Below are 19035 nucleotides of genomic sequence, written 5' to 3' on the forward strand. Positions count from 1 at the left end.
CGCTCCAAACGTCCGTTTCCTACAGTGGGAAATAAACTAGTTAGCTACACTAACGTTTTTAGCACGGGGGTCGAGTGGCTGCTCCATGTCCAGAACTTCATGGGTCGAAGAAAACCCAACTCTCGGTCCCATAAATAACATATTACCACCATTTTCTCAGGGTGACAGTCCTTTCGGGCTTTCAACTGGACAAATACGGCCTGACGCTTGATTTATCACAGTGACCGTCAGACCGTGAGAGTCACTCATGGTGCTCTCAATAAAGATTCATTCAAACGCTAAACTAGCGCGTATAAACTGACATGGACTGCCGTTTGTTTTATCACAGCGATGTTCTTTTGGTTCTTTAACTCAAGGTGCTCTCAAACATTCAGCATTACTTCTAGTGGGTATAATAATCTTACCTGTCATACATTTATTAATGCCATCTGGCCTCACATCACATCATTTTGTGGCAAAGCAGATTTGAAAAGCAGTCATGCAGATTGTTTTCAATTTGAAAACCTTTTGAAGGAGTTGTCAATTTAGATTAGAAATATTTTAGTGAGAATTAGTTATATCCTTCCTTTAAACATTTTCACCCCCAGAACGGTTGTACTTTCTGGCAGTTTATGGCAGTTTTACATTAGAATGATGGCACATGTGGACAAGTTGCAGTCAGTGTGTGTGTGTGTGTGTGTGTGTGTGTGTATGTTTGAAGAGGCACTATACACTGTTCCACATTGTTTCCTCTCAGTTAATGCACAATACACAATGCAGTGAATAAACACATAATTCCTGCTTTTTGCCTTTTTAGGGGTATTTTGTCTTCTTTAGTTACGCAGATATTTTGACATTTCGTAGATAATTGTCTTGTAATGTGTCAAGTATCGCAGAATTGCTGTATCACGATACCATTGTTATCGTTGGAAACATATCGCGATAGTGTTGTATAGTGAGTTGCTCTCTGATTCCCACCCCTAAATAGCAGTACGCCTCACTTGGAAGTGAGATTTGTTAACATGAATCCTGCTTTTGCAGCTCTTTGCTGTGATTATTTTATCATATATTTGTAAAGCAGGAGGAAGAGACATGGAAGTTTGACACACACCAAAGCCTGTGGCAAAGCAAACAGGTTCATAACCGCCAGCTTCTACAAGCTGGAACACTGTCTCTCTGTGTGAATAACTAATATTCAGACTTTATAACAATCTGATCGACGGCAAAATCAGTGCCTTTCCCTTTCCTCAGTATTCCCACATTAATGTGCATCTGTCATTCGGGCCCATTGTTCCACTATAGAGCACTTCCTGCCATGAAATATGCCAACTTGTGACAGGATTCTGCAATAGAATAATTAATTCAATGGTATAATACATCTGGTCAAAAAGACAAAATATGAGAATGAGCAGTTAAATACATAATACATGTTTTATAATAACATATAATAGAGAGCTAACAGCATTACATAGAGCATTTTTTTTTTTATAAAAGTTGATAAACTGAAAAACTTGCGATCAATCTGTTGATGATTTTGTAATTAAATATACAATCAATTCCACACATTTGAGAGGGTTGGACCATAACAACTTAAACGACTTATCTGAATATGAAATTAGTAACCGATTAATTTTCTGTCCATCAGCTGTGTTTACATGTCTTTTTTTGTGACTGAAGAGAAGAGAGGGAGGAAGGAACATCACGGGCTGATCTGTTTTTTATGTGTATTAATATTGATCTCATTGCAACGTCAATTTTGCCACCGCAAAAAATACATCACAAGTAATGTATTAGAACTACGAGGCAATTCCATAGACCTTAAAGGTTAACTTCACCCACAGGTCTGAGCCTAAGTCCCACTGCATAATTTAGAAAAATGCAAAAAAAGTGGTCAAGGGGCTGAGAGATGAAAGGTCAGTTATTTTCATTCTTAAACAACTCACTCCCTTCTTGAAGGAAGCAGACGTGAATAGAGAAGGTAGCGCTTTATGGGACGATGATATTTTGGTCAAACTTGCTCCTGATGCATCAAATACTACTACTAAAAGCCCTCTTGGCTGTTTTTCAACAACACCTGTCTTTATCGCAGTATGACAGCCTTTCAGTAGCTTTGTATCTGAAGGCTCGAATCATCGTTCTGAAATCCGACATCTGCTGATGCAAGTATGGGCCAAGTCAAGCAGCAGCAAGAAATATTTATTTTGGCACCAAACCTTTAATCTTTCCCTTTACCAGATACAACTTTGAAACCAGAAGAAGTGAGGTAAGGCTTTGGTTTCAGAGTTTTACTTACTCATCTGACACCTGGTGACTGCATCATTGGGTGTGAGATTTTAGAGTGAAGATTTGAGCCTGTTGTTGAGATCACTTATAACTGCGCTGGCTTACATTTTACAATATTACAGCTACAATGTTTTAATATTACAGCGTTTGGTAGACTAACATTAGTCACTTGGCACAAAAATGTATATAAATGGATGCTTATTGATTGGAGTGCAGCAGTTTTATGATCGTGAAACATATTCAAATGGCAGTGACAGTTGAGGATATACTGTTTAATGACGTTTTCTGTGTACTGTTAGTCGAGCAAACAAGCAATTTGAAGACATCATAGAAAATTGCGTTGGACATTTTTTCCCTATTTTGTGACATTTTACAGACCAAGAGGTAAACAATTAATTGACATAGTAATTGACATATTTATTGATGGCAAAGATATTATTGGTTGCAGATCTAGACCTGACTACTGATTTGTGTGTGTGCTCTCTGCCTGAAAATACAAACACAAAAGTATCTTTCATGAAGAACTTAAAAGTGTGACTGTATATATTTTTAGAGCTACTTCAGTACAATTTTCCCCACACGTTTTCCAGTTTGTAAAGTAACAGAAATGACATGCAAGCTGCATAATCTTTTTAATCCTGAGTTTAAATTCCAACATGGGAGTGCTAAATCTGTTCAAAGAGGACAGTATGTTGGGCTAGACTTGACATGGTTCTAACTATATTAACTCCTGAAAACAGATTGAAAACAGGCTTACAAAGATGGAACGCCAAAACAGTTCAGACCGACTGACTGCCACTACCATCCCGGCTGCAATGAGCTGCAAATACAGCCACATAGACACTGAGGGTCAGGACAACTGAGTCACTCCTTCCACGTCTGTAAGAAATCTTAACACGCCATTTCTATTTGAGCCGTAGCGAACTCACTTCACCTTAGTAACCCTTTTAACCACAACAAATCTTTAAAGAAACTATTATTCAAATTAAAGTCAAAGCATAAAATGATGCACCACATTGGTGTGAAGTTGGTCCCACCTGCGCTTGCAACTACTCTAACAATTATTTGTTTTGTCTTTAAAATGTGCCAATTATAATTTCCCAGAACCCAAGGTGGGGTCTTAAAATGTGTTGTTTGGTGTTATGGTGTTATGGAGCAATTAACACATGTATGATATAATTTTAGGCCCATTCCTGCTGTCTTATTTATGGTGAACAGACACAGGGCCTCTACAGGCACTGAAACCACAGCCACAGGGTAACCAGGAAGCATAATTAACGTTTGGACTGACCCACTGTCTGCTAACATGCAGCCATATGTGCTTACTTTCTGTTAGCCAAGCATGAACAGCATTCATTGGAGAAAGCAAATACACACGCGCATGCACGCAGTTAACCAGCACAATCACCACCTCAAATACGCACAACGGTCTGAATTCCAGCGTCAACTTGTCTTGTTTTCTTTCATAGCTTTGCCTCACCTGGAGGTCTCAAAACACACATTGAATATGTCACTGAGCATGTATCCATTAAAAAGGACCCCACAAGAATTTCTTAATACCTGCTTTGGAAATTGTTTTTTAATTTCAGATTAGGTTTGGTGCCCTCAAATGCAAGCCAGGTTTGTAGTGATTCTTTGGCCTGCGTGCAGCTCACACTCTCCTTGGCTCACAGTGGGCTTTTATCTGTCGGCACTGTAGCAGATAACAACACTGATTCAAAAGAGAAAAGCTGGTCCAACCTGGATGACCTTCATATTCCAATACTGTGCTGCTGCCTAATCCCCACACAGAAGAATTACATATTGACAGATACAACAACACCACCACTGCACAGGAGTCCATTATTGCTTCAGTAAGCATGTAAAGGTAGAGACATCGTCGGTAAGCGCTGTGCTTTTGCTCGTTGTTTTTCTGGTTTTTACAGATTTTCATGAAAAGCAGATCAATTTAAACTGATTCACAGGGTTGTTATGTCCCCCTGCACTCAGAAGTGTTCCTGCTATAAGAAGACGCCAAAGTTTACAGTAAACTAAGTCTTCATGTTAAAAGGATAGATCAGACAATGAATAGAGGGGGAGGTATCAGCAATACCAACGACACTCCCATCAGCCTCAAGTGCAGTTTGTGTTTAGTGCTAAATAGCAAAACACGAGACCTGCCAAGTATCATACATTAGCATTTAGCTTAATTATATAAACAAAAATAGATACATTTGACCTTTTTAAACATGTGAATAAACATGTGATTTATGTATATCTATATCTATATAGATAAATATATATATAGCTGGATAGTGACCTCACGCCTCTCTGCCTCTGACCAGAGCTGAGAGCTTCTTTAAATTATGTGATCACATTCTGCTGCTTATTCGAGAAAGTCTGAATACACAGAGATGAGACATCGATCCAACCTGGCGGATCAATGGACCAGGCCTTTTCAGAGGAGATGTGAGCAATCAATAATGTTCGGTATAAACGTTTTGTCATAACATTCATCAGACATCTGCTGGAATGGAATGATAGGGAGGGGAATGGCATGAAATACAACAGAGAAAAAGCAGAATGGAGCTGGCAATACAACAGTATCACCATCACGCATGTTAACTGTTGGCATTCATTTTAACTTACAATGTTTTGATTTGAATTATTTCAAGCTAAAACTACAAAACTCAAAATAAAAACTTTAGGGTTCCTTCCTGCTCTGATCAAAGCTTCATTTAGATTCTGTTTTAGTTTTTATTCTCTGAGGTCAATATGCTGCATAAAAATGGCAGATTGAGCGACGACATTATGCTAAATCGTCAGCTATGCAGTAAACGCCAATGAATCAACCTAGCGTTGATGGGCCTGAAGTCACTGAGAGTGGCCCAAATCATAAACATTGTCATAAACTATTTTCAGCCACCTGACAAGAAACATTGATGTTAATCTGACAACAAAACTGTTTCAGGAAGCATACGGAATCAAAAAAAGTAGGTCAGCCATTAACCAGCTAACACTGTCTAAACCAGAAACATTCTTCTAGCACTGCTTCATCTTATATCCATCTGAATAATTGATCTGCACTAAAGCTCTCACGAATTAAAAGGGGAATTCATAAGAAATAAAACGCTCCCTTGATCAGCTCAACACATTCAAGGGTTTTGCCACAACATCCTTATTTGGTCTGGTCTGACCAGTAGCTTATGGTGGCTAATGTTAGCTTTCGTTAGCAAACTTTGCCTAAAAGTTTGTAACATTTGCCTAAATATGCCCCCACCATGCGTTACAGTAGGCATTGTCTGACCTCTACTCAATGTGCAATTGCTCTATATTTAGGAATTAAGATCAAATCATTCTACTTTGGTCTCGTCAGATCACAAGTTCCATTTCCTGTCACGGGAACGTGCCACAGGCTTGCAAAATGAACATATAGTTTTTGGTGAGAAGTAGTCCTACCACTCAGCTCAGAAGTGTGAAGAACACATGAAACTCTTGCTAAGTGTATGTTGTGGATAGACTCTGCTATACAGTCATTATGTTATTTTTAGCTTGCTGTTGGCCTCTTGGTAGTTTTTCTCTTGGTAGAGCTTCCTCTTTACTTGACCATCCATCATAGCAAGAGGACCTGATCTAGATTAGGTCCTAATGGTGCCATCATTTCTTCAACTCTTCAAGTTTGTCCTCACTATGTTACAGTACAAAAATCAAAGGGTCTTAGATCTGATTTTATGTCTGAATCTGAAAAATTGCACCTTGCAGTCCATGCTCATCTCTGTACACTTTGACATTCACCAAAAATAGTTAATGATTGAACTAATTACAATCACTTGACTTTAACAAAATTAGCCCACTTCTTTGAGTCTTTCACAATATGTGCTTATGCACAAAGGGACTACAAACAGTAGCCTTTTGTGTTTAACTTTCTTTTACTGGTTACTTTACTTCAACTAAATGAATGAGAAAAAGAAGTCTGGATTTTTTTTTTGGTTAACATTCAAGAAACCAGCTCAGTAATCCCCGATTGTCTCGGAGGACTGGTAAATACAGGTGCGCAGCCTTTCGCACGTTGTTACACCAGCGAGCTTTGCTGATCTGTCTGCAGCCTGACCTTCACTGGTGTCACATCCAGAGGAGTTAAAAAGAAACACCTACCCGCTGCAGGCCCAGACGACCCTTAAAGAGTCGGTGTTAAGGAAAAGATTATGTAGGCTTCCCACCATCCTATCAAGCTGACTCTAATGCAGGTCTAATGGAACAAAATGAAGGGGAAGCAGAACAGAATTCTTTTTCTATTCAAGGATTCAAGGATAATCTCTTGTCATTATGCAACACAGGGTTGCACAACGAAATGCAGGTGTAGTCCATTTGCTACACAAGAAAAACAAAAACATAACAAAAACAGCAGCATATTCCTGCGGTGCATTTTTCGAACCAGATGGAATGTAAACGGCGGCAAAAATAAATATGGCTGACATCTTAACTGTTCAAATTTGACACCAGTGAAACATTGTCCATCAACTCTGACTATGTTTGAGCACCAAGCATCGTTGACGCAGACACAGAGTCCACCTCCTCTCGTCCAACCGGAGTCCTGCGCTCTGTCCTGCGGTCCGCCCGTCAAGTGCAGCTCGATGCGGGATGCCACGACGGAGACACAACTCTGTAAAAATGTTGGAACAACCGTCACCGACCTCCCGTTGCTGTTTGTCTGAAGTCTTATTTCATTCATTGTAGTGAAATTTATGTTTGGTCTGGCTGTCTCAAAGTCGGCTGCACTTTATCCAGACCCTACGCTTCCCTCTCCATTGCTGATGAGCGTATCTCTGTCTTATGCCAAATGCGCTCCAGTAATAAAGACTAAAAGACAACAAATTAGAACAAAAATTTAGCTAAGTTCTGATTCAATATCAAAATGATACAAACATGTACCACATCAGTAGTAAAGGACAAGAGGAAGATTGAAGGATTTTGATCTTGGGACTTCAAAGTACTCTCTGCTGACTGAGGCCTTCAAGCAAGACCTCACATCAAAAAGAGAGACATAAAGAGAGAGAAATGCCATTACTATCGCTCCAAGTTGCAATACTATGCTAATCCCAGGAAGAGACGATAGTTTTCTATTTCATGTCTGCGTCGTCCATACTGCAAGGTCAGTCTGTCCCTCTCAGACAGATGGTTACCTGACATCACCCACCCAGTCAGACGGCCTTTAATACTTAATATCGCTGCACTCATTTTCCTCCTTAAATTCTGTCTCTGCAAAACAAGACATTTCCTTTCTCAATCAAAGAAATCCCATTTGCTAATTTGCAACATAGTAACAACTAAAGCTGCTCGCAAAAAAGCAGAAGAAAGAAGCTGGCCATCATGGTTCAAGTAACCTTGCTCCAAGGGTAGCCTTTGTGTTTAGCAAAGGGCTGAGACCGTTCCATCTGAAAAAAAGGGACGACTGCAACACAGAGCACTCAGTAGCAGCATTTGCCCTCTTTTGCAGAGAAGATAATGACCAAGTAGATTAAGAGGAGACGAGCATTAATGCCCATCTTCTGTGTGGCTCCTGTCTTCAGGTTGTCATGGTAAAAATGTGCCATAAAAAATAAATAAACACTCCATTCAAAATGTTGCCGCTTACAGTCTTTTACATCTTCTGCATTTACCTTTAATCATGAGCCTTCAGAGATATTTATGTGACCTTCAAGCCTGAATTTTTCACAAAGCAACAAAAACAGAGGGCTGGTAAATCCCTCAGCTAAAGCCTGCTGGGTGTGAAGGTTAGATAATGAATACCCTCACATAGTCGCTCTCTTCATTCCTGTTACGAAAACTGCATCTTTTCATCTAAGCTAATTTTGCTTTTCTAGCCACTGCATGTTTGTTCAATGCAAAAAGCACCAAATAAAAAATAAAATGCAGTTAATAGCAGAAGTCAGAACCCAGGAAATCAAGTAGTAGAGTGAGGATAATAGGTGGAAGCAACCAAACATGCACGGTCCGAGTTATCAGGAAGCTCAACCTTCTTTTAGTACAGTCACCTCTCTTGGCTTGCTCTCTCACTCTCTCACTCTCTCACTCTCTCTCTCGGGGATGACAGAATTATCTTCTGCATCAGAGCTGAGGCTGGGCCAAGGCTCCACACAGAGGACTCCATTTCACGCAGCCTGCCCCACTGTGGCCAAGGAGACACTGCCAATCACGCTGGAGTATCAGTGGCATGGCCGTCCACCATTTTGTGCTCCTCAAGGTCTTTGACTTGACTGTCCTGCTCAGCTGAGTGGAGCTGCTGCCTCTGCTCGCTCTGCTATCTCATTACACAGATGGAAGTGTTTAGCTTTAAGAGCACAGACCTGAGCGAGCAGCTTCCCCTCCTGTCTGTTCCTCTGCTGACTGTCATGGCAGTCAGCAAAAGCAGAAGTGAGATGTGTGTGGGGTTTTTTGTTTGCTGAAAAAGACGGCTACCTAGAGCGAGGCTCCGCTGTTCCTCACAAGCTGAAGACAACGTCCTAGAGAGATCTGAGGACTGTGCATCTAAATACGGAGCTTGCAAACAACCTGGCATACCAACATTTCAGGAGATGTGTGTAAGCTTCTGTAGATAACATCAAACCCCAGGTGACCCAACATGTTCTACAGCAAACATGTTTTAGTGCTTCTATTAGAGAGGTACAAATATTTTTTTCTAGACTGAAAAGCATAAAAGACAAAACTCGGGGCAACCCCTTAGCAACATGATTAAATATTCCATCCAAAAATGATTAAATGCACAATTTAATTAATAGCCTTAGGCGTGATTATTTTTACAGTTTTATATTGGGAGGAATAGGTAGATATATTTGGTTTTCTCAAGAGGTTTCTTCCCTCGAGCTTGAAGAGAAAAATTCTCAGAAAACTAATTCCATCAAGTACTGTACACAAGTAGGCTACAGCGGACACACAATACATAAACCATAAATGTTGTAAGTCTCACCTACGGGTTGAAAGCATGCTTTATTCAGATGTCCTCCAACTGAAACGCACAAGTTCATGGGCTAAATAAACAACCGCTGAGGAGCCGAGCAAGTGAAGGATGTCCAAGGACCGATCTTGGAGAGAAACCAGGAAGTGTTTTTCCACAAAGACAATCACTCCAGGAAACCTTACATTCCACACAGCCTTGTAGTCCATCTCTCCTCGGAAACCACTTCCTGACATGAATCAATCTGCTGCTGTCTCAACGACTTCTGTATCATCTCAGATAACATATATGGATAACTGGGAACACAGACTAAGGTCAGCTCTCAAACAAACTCCAATCCAGTAAATTGTATTATTTGTACAATGCGACTGTGTCTTCTCTCTCACAGTGAGGTAAACCATCTTCCACTGAATGCTCTTGCCTCATTGTTTTCTTTTAATCTGTGATTATGCAGGCAGTGTCCAATTCCACCAATTCACCAAAAAAGAAAAAGATTACAAGAAAAGGCTGTGAGATGCACTGAAGGGTTTCTTGTAAGTGGTGCTCAGTGGACAACTGCCAGAAAACACTGCAATGCTGACTTCCTTATAAGCCTGACATGGCAGTTACTACAGTTACAGAGAGTGGGTGAGGTTACAAGCTAGTCAGGATGGAGTACTTCAGAGTGACCAAAAGAGGACACAGGAAACAATAAAAAAAAAGAGCAGAAAAGTCAAATTCAGTCTGGTTTGCTCGCAGGAACGTTGGAGGAAAGACATTTTTTGTAGACAACTTTTTTAAAGCTACTGGTAAATTTAACTAAAAAGGGAAGAGGTGAGGTTCCTCTCCAGGTTCACCAAACTGACCTCTTGAGGCACCTCAACAAGTTTGAGAAGGGAAAGACGAGAGACCCATCAATATTAACTTACCACTGAGACCTCCTTTCCAAGCTCCTAAATATTTAATCGTCCTTGGACAGCTCTGTTGCTTCGTAGGCCGAGCCAGTGTGGATCCCTTCTACAAGACCACTCCTGTTCCTGCTCAATGAAGGCCTTGTCCGGTGGCACCACACTGCCCAAGGAACGGGCGTCTCCAAAGAATTCAGGATTTTTTTTTTCCACCACAGGCAGATCGAGGCTGACAGAGTTGGTTCACTGTGTCTTTTAAGAGTAGGACATGAATCCTGAATTCAGGCTGGAAACCTGAGTGTGCCGCTTCGACGGCTTAATTTATCTCACCGGACAAACTCTCTCATCACCTCGGCCACTTTATACCTGAAGTCTTCATTTTCTATCAAAACTAGCCCCCTATGTAAGACACTCTACATGCTTGTAGCTCTGCTGAGCTACAAGCACGTATTTCCAGGAGGGGGAAGGTGATGTTGAACTGTTGATGTTCTGATGGAAAGCAGAGAGGAGGAACCAGTTCTGCAGCAGTGTAACGTGGCAACTGACAAAAGCAACTGGAATGACACCACCAGCGAGCCACTTCCTTGTTCCATTTAAACCCCAACACCATGTTGCTTTTTGGTTTTTCAAATAGGTCTATACCTAGTTACACAGCATTAAATAATTCAGAGGATCCTGGCGGGTTTTGTACTGTAACAATGTTGTGCTTTCATATCTAAAGCAAATCTCTAAATCATGAACGAAATATGTTTATGGAGTGTAGAAGGTCGGTCAAATGCAAGCAGAAAGTGGCGAGGTTTTAGCTGTGCCGTAATGACTATATAGTGTTTTGGATGTGGGGCCTGTGTGTTTCAGCACACTTACAAGTGTAGCAGCAGGGCCCGGCTGCATCTCATGAGCCATGCATCATGTCAAGAAAGCACTCACTGGAGCATTTCAATTTGCTTTTGTGCGTCTCCCTGGCCTTCTTCACTGCCCCAGGTAGAGAAGAATGGAGGAGTGCATCACCCAATGTGAGTGAGTGAGTGGGGGAGAGGGAGGGGTGTGTGTGTGTGTGTGTGTGTGTGTGTGTGTGTGTGTGTGTGTGTATTCAACAGACAGAAAGAGTATCTGAGTGAGTGATGAGCTTCACAACCACTTCCTTCCAGCGTTCAAACCATCACAGAAGTCTTGTTTAATCCTCTGTCCTCTCTGTCGAGCTTTTTAAGCATAATCCTGAAATACCTTACAAAAATCCAGTTATGTAAAAAAAATTCTAAAAGTATCTATAGTTCAGTTCTGCCTTGTCACCTTGAAGCTGAACTGCAGTAAAAAATGTCACTGAACTATGTTATGTGGAGGTAAAATTAAACCACTTTGATTTGGATTTGCCTTTGTAGTACTTCAGATATGATACAAATGTTCAGTCAGTCACCAATCTAGACCATGAAACTACAACGGTCAATATCAAAAGAAATAACAGTATCTTATAGAATGTTGCAAGAGACTATGTTATCAATTTAATAACCCAATGCTCCGTAAATATATTATAAATAGAGTATGTTTAATTACAGTAGCTTTAGAAATATAAAGATGATGGAAGAAGCAGTGCATTTTGCCTAAAGTTCAAGAAATCAACTCTACTCTGGAAAACCAAGCCCTATGTTGGCTGTATGCCAGTTAAATCAAACTGATCAAACACCCCCTTGTTTATCAACTGAAATACTTGAGATATTCATTTCCAATTTAGTTGGGCTGCAACTTATGATTGTTTTCTTGTATAATCCGTTTGCCAATTTTCCACATTCCAAGGTCACATTTTCAAATGTCTTGTTTCACCTGAAAAACAGCCTAAAATCCAAACATATTAATTCACTGACATAATATATGACAAAGCAATGGGTCACAATTATATTAGTTTACAATAATGTACAACAGAGAGAAGCCTTAATCGAATAATCAACTAATCATTTAGGCTGTACACTTTAGAGACAGGCCATGTATAAGACGGGGGTTCAAGATCTGGTAATAAATGCAGGAGCCACCTTAGGGCGCTGTGCTTTTCAGTTTTTTTAGAATACTTTAGTGGTGTATATTACCAGAAAAATGTGTAATTGATCTAATTACAACAAAGTAATTGCCACAAAGAGAACCTGGGGACTTAAGGGGGCCTCTGAGAGTCTGGAGCCCTTGCGTAGTTCCCTACTATTCCCTGTTAGTAATCCAGCCTTGACTTACTGTACAACACCACACTAACTAGAAATGCCTTCTCTGCTACAGCAAAAGCAAACAGCCCTGCATGACCCACACGACCTTAGCTGGTGAGTTGAACTGAAAACCTGAGCACACAGATTAGCTTATAGTGCAGCAGCAGCCACCAATATAAGCTTTGCAATTGAGAAAGAGTCAAGAATGTGTTGAAGGCTTGTGAAAGTTACTACGGGAACTCTAAATGCACAGAGACAGCGGACCGTGTCAGTATCCCCGAGACAATCTGCGTGGAAAGAAACATCACGACCGCATCCAGAGTTAAATCACTCGGCAACATTTTCAGAAACATCCACCAGTCCACCAGACTGTATCCATTGCACCCGTCTGTGTGACAAAAGTGTCGACCGCAGCAGGTCCTGCCCGCCCGTCCTCTATCAGCTCCTCCTTGAGAACCTGTTTGCCCTGCCACGCCAGGGAGAAGGAGCATCGCCACCATTTTGATTGCTCTTCTCAGCCCCAGCATTGTCGCAGCACACTGTGTCAAGCTCACAGTCTCCTTGTCAGCAAGATTTCACACAGTGGCCGGGGGAACCGCAGAGCGTAGCACAGCCACACACACACACACACACACACACACACACACACACACACACACACACACACACACACACACACACACACACACACACAGTAACTGCCACAGGAATACACTACATCTTGCAAACACACCTCCTTCACTCTCCTGACAGGCTGGTCATCAGACACCTTGAGGACATAATGTGTGAAAAGTCCCCTCAGTGGACATAAGGTGCGTTAAAAACATCGGGCATGTTACCGTACTAAATGTCAAAATATATTTTCCCGAAAATAGCTTTTAAAGTATCTCAATATACCTGAAGCAAGCAAATAGGTACAAGCTCACAATAACACCCCAATAAACAGCAGAGTCCTCCAGCTCCTGTGTGAACAATTAGTCTACAAATCATGAGTAAGACTATAAACACTTAACTTGTGTAGATAGCAGCCGCTGAACTCTAATTTCCCCAAAAACTCATCCAAAACAAAACAGAAGCGAGAATCATCTTGAGAACTTCCTTTAAGAAACTGTCTGCAGCGATTACTTCACTCTCTCTCTCTCACACAGAGAAGACAGAGAGAGTCGAGACTACTTTGTTGAACATTAACTACCTGCATGGCCAAAACACTGCATTATTCAGCATTTAAATTCCCATCTCATCCACGTGTCCCTCATCCATCACAATCACACACACATGTAGTCCAAAAGTGCCATCTGCAAATCCTCGAACAGCAACAAACCCCCCAAAACCCCACATATTTACAGTTCACATTGTGTTAGATCATGCAAAAATAAAAAAGCAGCAAGTTCCTGAAGTTAACCTTGAGAGCTCCACTAAAGGATCTAACCTCACTTTTCAGAGTTCTTCTGCTTCCTGTAGCAGACTCAACTTCCGAGCAGAAAAAAGCAGAAAAAGAAGCAGAAGAAGAGGAAGAAGAAGAAGAAGAAGAAGAAGAAGAAGAAGAAGAAGAAGAAGAAGAAGAAGAAGGAGGAGGAGGAGGAGGAGAGGCTGTGGCCATGTCATTTATGAACACAACCTTTGTTCTGGCGTGAGGGATCCTGCCTGTCTGACTCCAGGGCTCTCCTTGGAGACTCATCTGCTTTCCTCCATTTTATGGTTGAAGCTCCACTAGCATGACATACCTGACTTGAGACCAGTGACAGCAAATAGGCATCCAAACAGTGCAGGGGACAAGCGGGTAACAGTGTAGCAATGAGAGCAAAAACAAAACATCAGAATCAAAATATATAAAGCCACCATTTCAACCACCATCAAGCTCCAACCCTGTGGAGACCGAACTCAAAATCGCCACCAGATAAGGTTTCTTTTTTCTTTTTTTTCTAAATTGAGAGGAGCAGGGGAGGGGGGGGGAGAGCACATATAGCTTCCTCACACTGGACATGGCTTTCATAGTGTGTGAGTGAGAGAGTGTGTGTGTGTGTGTGTGTGTGTGCGCGTGTGACTGGACCAGCGGCTATGCAAGCTCCTCTGTGTCGCTAATGGAGGCTGGTTGGGGAGAGGAGAGCAATCCGTGCAATGGCTTCTCCGTGAAGCTAACGCGCAACAACACGCACGGCCGGAGAGGGGGACGCACAGCCGGGGCCAATAATTCCCCTGACCAGACATGTCAGAATAACAAAACACTCCGCTCCGGCGCTGCTGAAACACGCAGGCGACCCTCTCTTTACACCGCCGCGTCCATTTCCTTGTGTCACTTTGACAACAAACCGAAAGGCGACATGGCGAGGAAGCGGTGTAGGTTGGCTAGGATATTTAACTGGGAAGCGAGAAGACCCACTTGACTTTGGCTACATGGGTGCCAGCCGGAGCGCCCACCCGACTAAAATCTCGCCCCGGCTTCCTCACCCAAGTCGGCTGGACCTGGACTAAAAGGAGAAAAGGTGGTGGTGGTGGTGGTGGAGGAGGAAGGGGGGGAGATCAGCTCTTTCCAGGTCATTCACGAGGCGCTCTCCAAATTATATCCCATGATCTACCATACCGACGTTCTCGCAGAACCTGAAAGCCCAGTCGAAATCTTGGCGAAACTGGAAATATAGTGCAAGAGGGGAAAAAACTCACTGGTACAATCTTCTCCTCAAGCGATCCTCCCAAAAGTTGTCCTCGTATTTCATGCGTGCGCCCGGTCGGTCTAATGGATGATCGCCATCTTTCCTGCTTCTCCTTTGCTGCAGCTGCAGATGACCTGAGATCCGTCTGTCTCTGAATAATGAGCAACCACACAGACAAGGAAGACAATCTGCAAAGCAGGCTACACAAAGAAGTTTGGGAGACTAGCAAGCACCAGAGGGTGCACAAGAGTTTACGATGAGACGAGGGAGCATCAGCAGGATGGACAACGTCTATGTCTGAGAAGCTCATCCTTCATCTAGACTGAAGTCAGATAGCCCGCAAAGCCTTATCAGCGGCTCAGACCACCACCAGATACACGCGGGCTCTGACCATTTTTATATAGGCTTTCCATACTGTGTCTGCCACGTCATGGGGTTATCCGCAGTTCACTTTGGTGGTGGTGATGATGCTTCACACTTCGACCAGACAGATAGACAACTAGATAATTAGACAACTAGACAGAGAGAGAGAGACAGACAGACAGAGAGAGAGAGAGAGACAGACAAACAGACAGATAGATAGATAGATAGATAGATAGATAGATAGATAGATAGATAGATAATTTGATATTACAGTGTTAAATCCCAATTTTATAAAATATATATTATCAAACTACATTCCTAATAAAATAAATATATATATATATATAAACTCCCATTCAACACTGCCTCCATCCAATTAGCATTGTCACACTCCCCCGAAGGTTTATCGTCTTTATATATAATAAAATCAAAAACATTTGATATTTGTGTTAATTTATTCTGTCCCTCATTGAGAAAATAAAAATGGCTGATTTGTTGCAGTGTGTTGTCATTACACTGTTACTGTAAAGTAGACATGCTGCTGCTGCTGCTGCAGGCTGCTGCTCTGTCCACCAGCTGCTAACAAAGAGGGAGCCCAAGACAAAAGGTGCAGGGTCCTGCTTCAGATGTATGTCAGTGTAAGGATGGGTGGGTGGTGGGTGGGGAGGGGGGGTTGAGCGGCCCGGAAGGGGCACACATGGGAGGGTGGGCAGTGAGGAGAAGAGTCTACCTTGCATGATTGAGCAGCTATAATGTCATCTGAGAACGTTTGTGTGCCTTGATGGCTTTTGTTGAAAAGAATGTAAGGTGTTAGTTATGCGTATTACCATAAATGATGCACTTGGATGTATTTAGATTATTTACACACTGTGAGGTTTATTGTCACATGACTGCACTGTCAGACATGTTTGATATAATGACAGTTTTATCAGTTAAGAGTTCGTTTATCACTATAACTCATCTTTCTACATTTGAAACTTAAGACTCAAGATTTGAATGCATTGCATGGTGTAAAGCTCACTTTTATCTATGAAAGACCTTAGTTGATGTAATTCTTGCAGCTAAAGGAACTTTTTAAGTTCATGATAAAGCATCATTTCATTGAAAGTTACATTGGAGAATTATGGGAAAATAAAACACATACTAATACATAACATTATATGTATCTAAATGCCAGTATGTTTATTTATTGATGCTTGTTCATAGTAATTACTGTGATGTGTATGATGCACACTGCTGTGTGAGTTAGATGCATCGTGTTTTTTGCAGACAGTAGATGGCAATAACAACATCTGCCCTCATTATAACAAAAGCATGTGAACTCTTCAGGACAGTTTTCTTTTTCAGTCAAAGGAAGGAAACTTGTTTGAATCCCAGAAACTTTTTTCTTTTTTTTTTTACACAATAATCTTGCCTGTGCCACCTGAAAAACCTCAGTCACAAATCTTGTGAGCGGGCTCACTAGTGATTGTACGCTGATTTACAGGCAGAGCCACAGAGAGGAATTAAATTTGTGTAAGATACAGACGTAGTTAATCATGTTTGACAAGTGTTGGTCTTGCCTCTTGCGAGATTCGGTTATGAATTATGGATTGTGGAATACATTTTTTGTGGAATTGAATTGAAGCTTCAGATAAGAAACGATATTCAGTCAGTCTTCGTATCACTTTGTATCCTATCCGTGTCACCAGTACTAACACAAGGGCTAGATTCTCAACAACGCTGTTAAACAATGTGATACAAACAGTGTCTAAAATATGTGACACCCTGGGATCTGAGAATATAAAATATTCAATGTGTTGTTAAGCATAAGGTGACAGATGGAAACAGGAATGAGCCTTTTTTTAAATGCAGGTCCATAGTGCCAGTTCTCCTGTTGCAGTGACGTACATAGCCCCATGTATTTCCAAAACACTGTGGCAAATGATCACTTGGCACAAAAATGACTTCCTCCTCCTTCAGGGTTACCTCTCATGCCCTTTTCTTCATTCAGGCTTTTTTTTTTACTCCCAACATGTTCAAGAAAATTTAAAAAACACCTGTAGTATTTATGCCCCTTACATTTTCGATGTCTCAACAGAACTTTGAAGGAATGTCTCCGGAGGAACAACATGTGAGATACACACACCCATGCAGACACACTCACACACACATATACACACACACACACACACTGTGTTGACAGTGCGTCCTGTGGGTGTCAGGTAGCAGCCGGGGTTTATCATGCTGCTCGGACATATGGTTGCTGCGGCAAATCTGATTAATATGGGATGGCCAGGAGTCCAGCGTACAGCAGAGGACAGACTGCACCAGGACATCCCCACTGGTCCGGCCTCCCCCGCACACCGTGCCAGGCCTCCATCCAGCTTGGCTAAAAACAGACCAGTCGTCAGGGATTCAGATGGTCTAAGCGGTGGGAGAGCGGGAGGAGTGGGGGTGCGGTACAGATTTAGAAGGTGACTTTTTGGACGCATTGATATCCATGTAGCACCATTCCACAGTGAACGTGTGGAATGAAAACAAGCATCTTCAGTTAATTGTTTATCTAGGTTTCTGCAAATAGAAACTATAAACTAGTGGCAATCGTGAGGTGAATTGGACCCTCTCATACTGCATACACCTCCTTGAAAAGTTCCCAAGACTGGAATTTAGACACAGCAGAGTCCTGTATGGGTCAGCGAACATTACGAAAGGTCCACTGTGCGCCAGTGGAGAGGGGACAGAGGAGATATAATGATTGTTGCCCTGATAGTGTGAGTTTTCATGGACATCTATCTTCACTTACAAGTCTGATGGTGCTGCACGTTATCTCTTTGACTTGTCTCCCTCATAACACACCGAGAAGCCTATGTATATACAATGAACACATAAAAACGAATTGTGTATGCCAGTTCAATTCTAATGTTGTTTTTATTTTATCAGGTAAGACAGACCGCAGCATGAAGGCATTCCTCCAGACAGACATGTCTTCTTAATTGAAATGGATTTTTTTTTTTAAAAAGAGATTATGATGAAAGAAATGGCAATACATATTATTGTTTCTTTCATCAGTATCTACACCATCTCATCCAGAATTGCATTTTCTCCAAAAAATTACACCACAGCTGCTGTGTGAGGGATCACTTGAATTACAAAACAGAAGTATACCAATGTACATAAAAATGGAAATGAAAACAGCTTCTTCCTGCGAGGACTTTCAGACAGAGATGTTACATCCAGCAAATTGTCATAGCATGTGCCTAAATGGAGAAATGGTCATGAATTATTAATGCTTCAATTACTATTTCATTTAGATAAGCCCTTTAACTCGTCAGAAATGCTTCATAAATGTCTACGTGTCTTGGCTTGCTCAGGCGTCTGCACTGTAAAACACACTTGGATCTGGCCCATCGTATGTGAAACCTGCATGTTCTCCTTGTGCTCACATGGCGTTCCTTTGTGTGTTCAACTGTCTTTCTGCAGTTTAAAGATGCAAATACGGTTGACTTTGAGGCCCTAAGTTGCACAAAGGTTTGTAGGCCTATGTGTTTGTTTTTAGTTTCCCTTGCAGACAAGTGTTTCCCTGTCGTCTCCTAATGCATGCTGGGTCCAGCTCCCCACGACTCTGAACAGGAATATGCTAATATGGACAATGAAAAGAATGAGAATCTCTAAAATCTCTACAAAAAGTAATATGGAAAATGTCAAACAAGAAAACCCTATTCAGTCATTCAGGTGGCTCTGAGCCTGTGTTTGGGTGGATTTTTGTATCT

General features: G+C 41.6%; 1 protein-coding gene across 3 annotated transcripts in view; it reads right to left on the reverse strand.

Moving 5' to 3' along the window:
• The window catches only part of znf462 (zinc finger protein 462), a 47855-nt gene extending 32550 nt beyond the window's left edge, over positions 1–15305 (reverse strand). The window contains exon 1 of one of the 3 annotated variants that reach the window (XM_068704691.1): positions 14931–15305. Coding sequence is in view for 1 of the 3 variants with exons in the window: in XM_068704690.1 (XP_068560791.1) it covers position 11011 (1 nt within the window). In the remaining 2 variants the exon portion in view is untranslated. Of the gene's footprint in view, positions 1–11010; positions 11020–13993 lie in introns of those variants that run through there. The other 2 variants (XM_068704692.1, XM_068704690.1) reach the window with 2 other exon arrangements.
• Between the last annotated feature and the right edge of the window lie 3730 nt (positions 15306–19035).

This window comes from Cebidichthys violaceus, unplaced genomic scaffold, assembly GCF_023349555.1.
Source record: "Cebidichthys violaceus isolate CVI_PGR_0920_01 unplaced genomic scaffold, fCebVio1.0.p SCAF_99, whole genome shotgun sequence".
NCBI classification, from domain to species: Eukaryota; Metazoa; Chordata; class Actinopteri; order Perciformes; family Stichaeidae; genus Cebidichthys; species Cebidichthys violaceus.